We start from the raw sequence: 11186 nt of genomic DNA, 5'->3' as shown, positions 1-11186 counted from the left end.
TTTATCATCTGTTCAATTTTGCTCCAGTTTCTCTCCCCTTTCCGTCGTTATATATATCTATCTCTTCCATTTTCTTTCTTTCTTCCCCTGTCTTCATCACTACTCTTTCCCCTCATTTCTATCTCCACCTTCTCTACCATGCTTACCTTCTCCTTTCTCTCTATCTATATCTTCCCTCCTCAATCATTCCCTCTCTCTCTCTCTCTCTCTCTCTCTCTCTCTTCCTCAACTACATCCATCCTCTCTCCCTATCTCCCATTAACCTTCCTCACCTATCTCAATCACCATAACTATCTCTCCCTCATTCCTCACCCGTCTACCTTCCTCACCTATCTCCATAACTATCTCTCCCTCATTCCTCACCTGTCTACCTTCCTCACACATCTCCATCACTCTATTTTCTCCCCCCCCCAGCTGCTGTTCCTGCGCCTCTTGGAAGCAGGCGCCCTGTGTCCAGGCCTGTGGGGTTATGGAGCTCCAGACAGTGTGGGACTGTGTTACTCTGTCACCTGGTTCTGTTCCTGGTCCCCCTGCTCAGACTGCTCCTACAGGCTGGCCCAGTTCCTCAGCCAGACCCCCAACCTCCGCCTCAGGATCTATGTCTCCAGGCTCTACTTCTGTGACCCGGAGGACAGCAGTGCGAGAGAGGGTCTCCGCATGCTGCAGAGAGCCGGGGTGCAGATCACTGTCATGAACTATGAAGGTAGAGAGGGTGTGTGTGAGTGCGGGTGTGTGTGTGTGTGTGTGTGTGGGTGTGTGTGTACGTCTCTCATTATAATTCTGTCTCTTCCCTATAGACTATTTCTACTGTTGGCAGACCTTTGTGGCTTGCAGACAGCGTGTGTTTAAGGCCTGGGACGGACTGCATCAGAACTCTGTTCAACTGGCCAGGAAACTTAACGACATCCTCCAGGTAGGACACACACACACGCACACACACATACACACACACTGTACCCTTGAGTTAGTAGGCTAATAATATTTACTGATTTGTCTTTCAGCCTGGTGAGGCAGAAGATTGGGGAGATGCTTTCGAGCTACTTGGACTGTGATTCACCTCTATCCCTGTCATATAGCTGATATGGAGCTGTTTATTTCTGCTCCTCCCACTGGTSCTACCTGTCAATGTTATACTGTAAAGATCACTTTAATCTATCATTGTAAAAGTAAATAATAATAACTGAAATAGGTCAACTGTACAACTCAATAATGTGTTTATATATTGTTATTTAATCCATGGGARTTACATTTTTACCCTTTGTAGCATTATTACTGTCTTGTAACACATCCATTAAATAATTCCCTCCAACTGTGATTGAGTCGTTTTGTGTTGACATGATCCTATCCTCTATTTACATTTGACCAGCTCTTTATCTCTCACATAGCCAACGATTAACAACCAAATAATGTTTAGGCTAATTGATTACAATGATCCCTAAACTATCACTGACAATGGTTGATTAATCTGMACGAACGACATTAGAAATGGATGTGAACGCTTCATGTGCGCAAATACACAGTGTATTACGCTCTCGCACCCGTTAACGTGCACGATCACCACACACCGATTTAATTAAAGTCAAGATGGCGACCGAGGGCGAATACGAGTCGATCCTGTGTGTGAAACCTGACGTCAACGTTTACCGAATCCCGCCGCGGGCATCGAACCGGGGAGTCAGGTAAGAGACCCGGTTCCGTCACCATCAACCAGTGACCTTGCCCTGGTCTGACTCCAGCATCCATTGTTTGATGCGGCGATAAATAAACGTCCCCATAGGCAAAGCTCTTGTCCCCACATCAAGGGAATGCATAGCCCATATAAAGGCTATAATGGTCGTCTCTGTCGCCTTTGCAGTGCGCAATAGCTTTTTCTAAGGTGGTTTACTAGGCAAACTGGTTGACTTGTATTGGGGAAGAATAATCTACCACCAGATGTCAAGGTTGTGCGTAGTGGGATGGATAGGGAGAATACACCTGTCATTATTGTATTCCACCTGTCGGTATCAGACAATGACACTGAATCCTGTTTTCAGTGCGAAAACGTGACCGTGTCGTGTGCCCTTTTTACAGAATGCGCTTTGACTGCACTCTGCTTTGGGGCGAATGTTTAGTGAAGGGCTATAGCGGGTACTACGGTATTTAAAGGTCTAGAGGATTAGGTGAGATTTTTACTCCCTTTGAGGATTATCTGGGCATTTTCTCTGTTGTAGCCTATCCTGTTACTTTCTGACCAGGGTTCGTTAAAGGATCTCTTGTTGACAGTGACTTCTGTCCTGTTAGGGTACAGTCTACGTTTGGCAGTGTGTGTGACTATATTGTGTTTACCCATTTGTTCATTGGCTGGTATTTTAACGTGATCCAGTCTATCTCCATGCTGACTGGACAGCGCTTCATACTGTATCTGTCTCCTGGGAGCTGATTGGCTGACCACTAGTAAAGTGCCATGACCACGCACAAAGCTGAGTCTGTTGTGTGATGTAGTGAGTAATAGTAATGAGGGAATATTCCACCCCAGTTCTGGTGAACTGCCAGCCCAGTCACTCTCATTTCGGTAGCAAAGTGTGGTGGTTGGTTATCAACATGGTCTCCCTCTTTCTCACACACACACCTATACAGTCAGTCTCATCTCTGATTGGCAGTCTGTGTCTCCCTCAGGGCTGCGGATTGGAAGCTGGACGCCCCTGATTGGACAGGCCGCATGAGAGTGACGGCTCGGGGAAAAGTGGCTTTCATCAAACTGGAGGACAAGATCTCTGGTGAGAGGCCAAATCGGCCCCTAGCCCCTAGCCCCTAGCCCCTAACCCCTAGCCCCTAGCCCCTAGCCCCTAGCCCAGGGTTACCCAATAGGCGGCCCGCAGGCCAAATTTGATTTGGCCCCCCAAGTTTTACATTTTTACAAATAATTATTTTTGTTCTTAGACATGAAAGACTGTAAAATCACCAGGAAATGCTCAAAGTAATTTGAATTAAGGAAATCTGTTCCCAAGTATTCTCACGCATAAATAGAGAGGCATATGTGATCGTATCCCAATATAATCAAGGTTTGAAATGATTCTGTTTTTGTCAAATACTATATCTGTTTCTTGCAGTCAATTTCCAGTGTACAAATTATTTATAACTATGTTCCGAGCATCCGCTCAAGGAAATATTGGCCCACTGCTGAATGTAATTGGGAACTCCTACCCTAGCCCCTAGCCCACCTCAAGGCACTTCTAGTCAGAAGATCATCGTGCCCAATTCCAAATTGTCCCCTGGGCACTTCTTGTTGATCTGAAAGGACCATGTTAACTGTTCCACCTTGCTCTCTGACTCTTGACTTGAACTATTAGTTATAATGTCTAAGTTCTAATTACCCTCCATCTCTGCAGGGGAGCTGTTTGCACAGGCACCAGTGGARGAGTACCCTGGCATCGCCATAGAAACCGTCAGTGACTCCAGTCGTTACTTTGTGCTTCGGATCCAGGATGAGAGTGGTGGGTTGTTGATCGTCGTCCATCGTCACCATCTGGACAAATTAGAAAGAAGTATCACACACTACTTCCTCACATTTTCTATTAGCAGTTATTATACTGAACAAAAATATATATGCAACATGTAAAGTTTTGTTCCCATGTTTCTTGAGCTGAAATAAAAGATCCCAGAGATGTTCCATATGCCCAAAAAGCTTATTTCACAAAATAAAATTTGCACATATTTGTTTACATTCCTTTTAGTGAGCATTTCTCCTTTGCCAAGATAATCCATCCACCTTATAGGTGTGGCATATCAAGAAGCTAATTAAACAGCATCGTCATTACACAGGTGCATCTTGTGCTGGTGACAATAAAAGGCCACTCTAAAATGTTCAGTTTTGTCACAAAACACAATGCCACAGATGTCTCAAGTTTTGAGGGAGTGRGCAAATGACATGCTGACTGCAGTAATGTCCACCAGAGCTGTTGCCAAAGAATTMAATGTTTATTTCTCTACCATAAGCTGCCTCCAACATRGTTTTAGAGAATTTGGCAATACATCCAACCAGACTCACTACCTCAGACCACGTTTAAKCAGGCCAGCCCAGGACATCCATATCTGGCTTCTTCACCTGCCACCCGGACAGCTGATGAAACTGAGAAGTATTTCTATCTGTATTAAAGCCCTTTTGTGCGGGAAAAACTTATTCTGATTGGCTGGACCTGGCTCCCCAGTGGGTGGGTCTATGCCCTCCCAGGCCCACCCATGGCTGTGCCCCTGCCCAGTCATGTGAAATCCATAGATTATTGCCTAATTTATTGCCTAATTTATGCCTAATTCAATTGACTGATTTCCTTACATGAACTGTAACTCAATAAAATCATTGAAATTGTTGCATGTTGCGTTCATATTTTTGTTCGGTATAGTAGTAGTAGTAGTAGTAGTAGTAGTATACCACAGTAATAACAAGGTATGTTTTGGATCATTTGAGTGTGTAGTATGAAACAGTATTCTACTACAGCATTTGGAGTACACAATCAGTTGTTTCTCACTGTGCTATGTCTCTGTTTTAGGATCAGTGTGTGTACGAAGTGATTTGATTTGTAATTTACATTGGTCTGTTGTTCTTCTTTGGCCTCTGTCTCTCAGGTCGCAGTGCATTCATAGGCATCGGGTTCGGGGACAGAGGAGACTCGTTTGACTTCAACGTGGCGCTGCAGGACCACTTTAAGTGTGTTGCTCTTACAGCTGTCACAACAGAGAACACTCTCATAACATTAGCAAAACAAGTGCAGCTCAGAGCTAGAATGTTGACTTCTAACTGACATGAATTAGTAATAGCCTGTCATCTGTTTCACTATATAACTCTCGATTCAATTCAAAGGGGCTTTATTGACATGGAAAATATATGTTTATATTCAAATCAAAATCAAATCAAATTGTATTAGTCACATGCGCTGAATACAACAGGTGTAGATCCTACAATTAAATGCTTACTTACGAGCCCCTAACCAATAATGCAGTTTAAAAAAAATAAGAATAAGAGATAAAAGTAGAAGCAATTAAAGAGCAGCAATAAAATAACAATAGCGAGACTATATACAGGGGGGTACCAGTAGTCAATGTGCAGGGGCACCAGTTAGTTGAGGTAGTATGTACATGTAGGTAGAGTTATTAAAGTGACTATGCATAGATGACAACAGAGTAGCAGTGGTGTAAAGAGGGGGTGAGAGGGGCAATGCAAATAGTTTGGGTAGCCATTTGACTAGATGTTCAGGAGTCTTATGACTTGGGGGTAGAAGCTGTTTAGAAGCCTCTTGGACCTAGAATTGGCGCTCCGGTACCGCTTGCTGTGTGGTAGCAGAGAGAACAGTCTATGACTAGGGTGGCTGGAGTCTTTGACAATTTTTAGGGCCTTCCTCTGACACCGCCTGGTATAGAGGTCCTGGATGGCAGGAAGCTTGGCCCCAGTGATGTACTGGGCCGCATGCACTACCCTCTGTAGTGCCTTGCGGTCGGCGGCCGAGCAGTTGCCATACCAGGCAGTGATGCAACTTGTCAGGATGCTATCGATGTTGCAGCTGTAGAACCTTTTGAAGATCTGGGGACCCATGCCAAATATTTCCAGTCTCCTGAGGGGGAATAGGTTTTGTCGTGCCCTCTTCACGACTGTCTTGGTGTGCTTGGACCATGTTAGTTTGTTGGTGATGTGGACACCAAGGAACTTGAAGCTCTCAACCTGCTCCACTGCAGCCCCGTCGATGAGAATGTTGGCGTGCTCTGTCCTCCTCTTCCTGTAGTCCACAATCATCTCCTTTGTCTTGCCAATGCAAGTGAAATAAACAATCACAAATTGAGAGTAAACATTATGCACAGAACATTTTTCAAAAGAATAAAGACGCTTGAAATGTAATATCTAGCTATAACTCTCTGTCCCTTTTCCCTCTCATTCTTTCTCTCTATCTATTTACTGTATATATCTCTTTCTCTCTCTCTATCGCTCGCTCGCTACCTCTGTCTCTCTGTCTCTCTCTCAGGTGGGTGAAACAGGAGCTTGAGATCAGTAAGCAGTCTCAGACTCCAGACAACACTCCTAAACTGGACCTGGGTTTCAAAGAAGGACAGACCATCACTCTCAATATCGGGGTAACTTCATCAACTCATACCCATAGTACTCCTACCATGGTCCTTGTGTCCTTGTCCTTGTGGTAAAAATGATGTGGGTAAAACAAAGCGCGAATTAAAAGTACGTATCTCAGAGCATCGTAGCACCATTAGGTGCAAAAACTTGACTTACCCAGTTGCGGCCCACTTTTTGGAGTTAGGCCACTCGATTTCGTCTCTGCGTTATATTGGCATCGAACATGTCACCCTCCCTAGGAGAGTGGGTGACCTTGATAATTTATTGTTAAAACGAGAGGCTGCCTGGATCTTTAACTTAAAGACCCTTGCTCCCTTCGGTCTCAACGTAGACTTTGATCTGAAGCCATTCTTCTGATTATTGTGACTTTGCCATTGTAATTGTTTGTAAGCTTGTGTAGTCTAAAATGAATCTATGATCGTATGCTATCCATTTGGTTTTTGTATGCTGTTCTTTGTATGCCATTTTAATATCTGAGAATTAACCAATGATATTAGGCCACTTTTGGCCATGATTACAGACACCTGTGTGTCTTTTGACACTATATAAACGAGTCATCCTCCAGTGTTTGTGATTAAACCCTGATGAAGACAGCTTTGCTGTCGAAACGTTGGATATTACATTTTTGCATCTGAGCTCCTAGAGTGTGCGGCTCTCCTATATTTTCTAGTTTTATACTCCGCTAGCCAGCACCTCGCCTAAATAGGTGTGCGTTTCTTTTTCTTCTAGATACTCCTACCATGGTACCATCTGGTTAGCGCTTAACAACTAAAAAGCGAACATGCACGCACACGTTGCAAACCCATGCTCTGTTTATAAGCTTTGTCAAGCTATCACGCAAACACCTATTCCTCTCCTTCCTTCTCACCCGTCGCACCTCTCTCTTTCTTTCCATGTCTGTTCCTCTCTCAGCAAGGCAGAAAGAGAGACAAGTCCCGCCCCCAGAGCGCTGGTGGCTTTGGGCTCCTCCCTCCTCCCCCTGGCGGTGGAGGCACCAAGATAGCCCCTCCCCCTATGTCAAGCTCCTCCAATGACAACGAAGGTTTATTCTCAGGGGGAGACTTATTCTCTGCGGGAAGTGACTCGTTTTCAGAGGGAAGTGACACATTTTCAGGAGGAAACAACACATTCTCAGCAGGAAGTGACATGTTCTCAGGGGGAAGTAACACAGGTAGGTGAACAGCATTTTGGGCNAGTGACACATTTTCAGGAGGAAACAACACATTCTCAGCAGGAAGTGACATGTTCTCAGGGGGAAGTAACACAGGTAGGTGAACAGCATTTTGGGCCACGTTCAGCGAAGTGTAATGCTACTGGTTGTTCAGATAGATATGCACTACATGACCAAATGTATGTGGACACCTGCTCCCTGAACATCTCATTCCAAAATCATGGGCATTAATATGGAGTTGGTCCCCCCTTTGCTGCCATAACAGCCTCCACTCTTCTGGGAAGGCTTTCTATGAGGACTTGCTTCCATTCAGCCACAAGAGCATTAGTGAGGTCAGGCAGTGATGTTCTGCAATTAGGCCTAGCTCGCAATTGGCGTTCCTATTCATCCCAAAGGTGTTCGATGGGGTTGAGGTCAGGGCTCTGTGCAGGCCAGTCAAGTTCTTCCACACCGATCTCAACAAACCATTTCAGTCTGGACCTCGCTTTGTGCACTGTGACATTGTCATGCTGAAACAGGAAAGGACCTTCCCCAAACTTTTGCCACAAAGTTGTAAGCACAGAATTGTCTAGAATGTCCTTTTATGCTGTAACTTTAGGATTTCCCTTCACTGGAACAAAGGGGCCTAGCCTGATCCATGAAAAACAGCCCCAGACCTTTATTCCTCCTCCACCAAACTTGACAGTTGGCACTATGCATTGGGGCAGGTAACGTTCTCCTGGCATGCGCCAGACCCAGATTCGTCCGTCGGACTGCCAGATGGTGAAGCGTATTTATCACTCTAGAGAACACGTTTCCACTGCTCCAGAGTCCAATGGCGGTGAGCTTTACACCACTCCAGCCAACGCTTGGCATTGTGCATGGTGATCTTAGGCTTGTGTGCGGCTGCTCAGCCATGGAAAACTATTTCATGAAGCTCCTGACGAATCGTTCCTGTGCTGATGTTGTTTCCAGAGGCAGTTTGGAAGTTGGTAGTGAGTGTTGCAACAGAAGACAGACAATTTTTACTCGCTACGCTCTTCAGCACTCGCCGGTCACATTCTGTGAGCTTGTGTGGCCTACCACGTCGCGGCTGAGCCGCTGTTGCTCCGAGACGTTTCCACGTTCCACACACAATAACAGCACTTAAAGTTGACTGGGGCAGCTCTAGCAGGGAAGATATTTGACAAATTGACTTGTTGGAAAGGTGGCATCTTATGACAGTGCCGTGTTGAAAGTCACTGAGCTCTTCAGTAAGGCCATTCTACTGCCAATGTTTGTCTATGGAGATTGCATGGCTGTGTGCTCAATTTTATACACCTGTCAGCAACAGGTGTGGCTGACATAGCCGAATCCACTAATTTGAAGAGATATTCACATACTTTTGTGTGTATATATATATATATAGTGTATATAATAAACAAAAAAATAAACACAATATGTAAAGTGTTGGTCCCATGTTTCATGAGCTGAAATAAAATATCTCAGAAAGTTTCCATATGCACAAATAGCTTAGTTCTCTCAAATTTGGTGCACAAAATTGTTTACATCCCTGTTAGTGTGCATTTCTCCTTTGCCAAGATACTGTAATCGTACCACCTGACAGGTGTGGCATATCAAGAAACGGATTAAACAGCATGATCATTACACAGGTGCACCTTGTGCTGGGGACAATAAATGGCCACTCTGAAATGTTCAGTTTTGTCACAAAAAATGCCACAGATGTCTTAAGTTTCGAGGGAGTGTGGAACTGGCATGCTGACTGCATGTCACGCCCTGGCCTTAGTTATCTTTGTTTTCTTTATTATTTTAGTTAGGTCAGGGTGTGACATGGGGGATGTATGTGTTTTGTATTGTCTAGGGGTTTTGTATGTTAATGGGGCAGTGTGTAGTCTAGGTGTATGTATGTTTATGGTTGCCTAGATTGGTTCTCAATTAGAGACAGCTGTCTATCGTTGTCTSTGATTGGGAACCATATTTAGGCAGCCATATTCATTAGGTAGTTCGTGGGTGATTGTCTATGTGTAGTGTTTAGTGTCAGCACTATTTGTTCTATAGCTTCACGTTCGTCGTTTTATTGTTTTGTCTAGTTTGTATAGTGTTCTTCGTTTCGTTTTCGTCTTCAAATAAAGAAGATGTATTGTTATCACGCTGCGCCTTGGTCCTCCTCTCTTCCACAATACGACGATCGTGACACTGCAGGAATGTCCACCAGAGCTGTTGCCAGAGAATTGAATGTTAATTTCTCTACCATAAGCCGCCTCCAACGCTGTTTTAGAGAATTTGGCAGTACGTCCAACCGGCCTCACAACCGCAGACCACGCGTAACCACGCCAGCCCAGGACCTCCACATCTGGCTTCTTCACCTGCGGGATCGTCTTAGACCAGCCACCCGGACAACTGATGATATTGAGCAGTATTTCTGTCTGTCATAAAGCCCTTTTCTAGGGAAAAACTCCAAGCCCACCTATGGCTGTGCTCCTGGCCTCTCTTGTGAAATACATAGATTAGGGCCTAATTTATTTATTTCAATTGATTTTTACAGTTCCCCAAACCATGCTGTGATTTCATTTGACTGAAGGGAAAAAGTGTATGTTTTATATGCCACTGTGTAATTAGGTCAAGGATTGAATGGGGTCCAGCATGTTTTTTCTTTTAGTTTTATAAGCTAACCAAGAAAAAAGGCTGTTGTCATTAGAGTATGAATGTAGAGAAAGCAGTAGAGGGTGTGTATTGAAGAGTCTGATGTGTGTTGTCTCCATAGAGATCCTATTAAATTAGTTTTCAAATTCCTAATTCTGTCGTTGTCTCTCTGTTCTCAGGCTGTTTGTTAGACCTGGACAGCAGTAACTCCAACTCTGTGGTGCAGCCGAACCCCAACCCTACAAGTGGCTCGGACATGTGGGGAGACTTCTCTGCCCCAGAAAAGTAAGGGGATAATCTTCTCTTCTTTCATTATTCTGTTCCCCCCATTAATGCTCTCCTCTTTTTCCCCATAATGCAGGTCAATGTCTCCTCTCGCCAACGATGATGGTTCCACCAACTGGCAGCAGTTCTGAGGTCGTCGCACAATCTCTTTCACTTGACCTTCACCTGACCTTTAACCCCTGACCAGGGGAGGACTCCAGCAGAACACTGTATATTATCACCTCAACCTCAGTGTACTCTTTCTCTCTCTCTCCCCCCTCTCTTTATTTCTCTCTCTCCTCACCCCTCTCCTGGCTTCCTCTCCTTACCATCCTCTCCTTCTACATCTTTCCCTCTCAGCCCCAAAGTTACACTCTCTTCCCCCGTCCCCCTCTCCTTGCCCTTCTCTCCCTCTGTCTCTCTATCTATTGCAACAGAGTATGTATTTATTACGGAGGGAAAAGACTGAGGGTAAATCTCTCTAAATGAAAGATGTTACAGAAAGGAATGATGGGGGCTCACACTACTATAGTCTTGATAAATAAATACATTCATTAAGTTATGTACATAATATATTATTGTAAATGTATATAGTGTCAGTAGTTTGTAATTCCCATTGTTGTTGTGGTAGTGTTGTAGCTAATTTTCCTTTAGAATCTCCAGTACAACTGGAATTATCGCCTGAAATAACTGATTTACAGGCTTGCCTGGATGCATTAGTATATGACCAAGTTATCTTATATCTGATCTAAGGTCAGTTTTGCATTTTCCTCTTAATTGCTAAGGTTAGGCCACGGTGAGTCTGGAGCTGTGCTTTGGAGCAGCTTCTGCTTTGAGTGGACACTGATCTACTGTAAGTTTACAACAGCAGTCATGCTGTTTGGCGCCCTTTAGTGGGCTATTGCGGTCCTACAACCACAGTCTGACAGTGGTGAGATGCACAGCAGCAGCTGCTGTGGACATTATCACTGCTGGGGATGAGCACATGTCTGGGTCACTAGCTGCATTGTTTTTAACAGGAGGCTGGTGTTAGTT

At 44.5% G+C, this 11186-nt stretch overlaps 2 protein-coding genes across 2 annotated transcripts in view; both read left to right on the top strand.

Annotated features, from left to right (window-relative positions):
* Positions 1-1140, top strand: part of LOC112081092 (single-stranded DNA cytosine deaminase-like) — a 1562-nt gene extending 422 nt beyond the window's left edge. The window contains exons 2-4 of the mRNA XM_024147108.2: positions 415-703; positions 798-913; positions 1002-1140. Coding sequence (XP_024002876.1) covers positions 415-703; positions 798-913; positions 1002-1052 — 456 coding nt within the window. The 3' untranslated portion in view covers positions 1053-1140. The remainder of the gene's footprint in view (positions 1-414; positions 704-797; positions 914-1001) is intronic.
* Positions 1141-1564: 424 nt separating this feature from the next.
* Positions 1565-10574, top strand: LOC111964838 (adaptin ear-binding coat-associated protein 1-like). Its single transcript, XM_070443868.1, has 8 exons — positions 1565-1679; positions 2656-2756; positions 3369-3473; positions 4603-4684; positions 5991-6099; positions 7007-7265; positions 10067-10172; positions 10249-10574. Exons 1-8 carry the CDS (start codon positions 1585-1587, stop codon positions 10301-10303), a joined length of 912 nt encoding a protein of 303 aa, XP_070299969.1. The 5' UTR covers positions 1565-1584; the 3' UTR covers positions 10304-10574.
* The last annotated feature ends 612 nt before the right edge of the window (positions 10575-11186 follow it).

The sequence above is a fragment of the Salvelinus sp. IW2-2015 genome, linkage group LG6.1 (assembly GCF_002910315.2).
Source record: "Salvelinus sp. IW2-2015 linkage group LG6.1, ASM291031v2, whole genome shotgun sequence".
In the NCBI taxonomy this organism is placed as follows: domain Eukaryota; kingdom Metazoa; phylum Chordata; class Actinopteri; order Salmoniformes; family Salmonidae; genus Salvelinus; species Salvelinus sp. IW2-2015.
The sequence above is the reverse complement of the archived record's forward strand: the minus strand, read 5'-3'. Positions and strand labels throughout refer to the sequence as shown.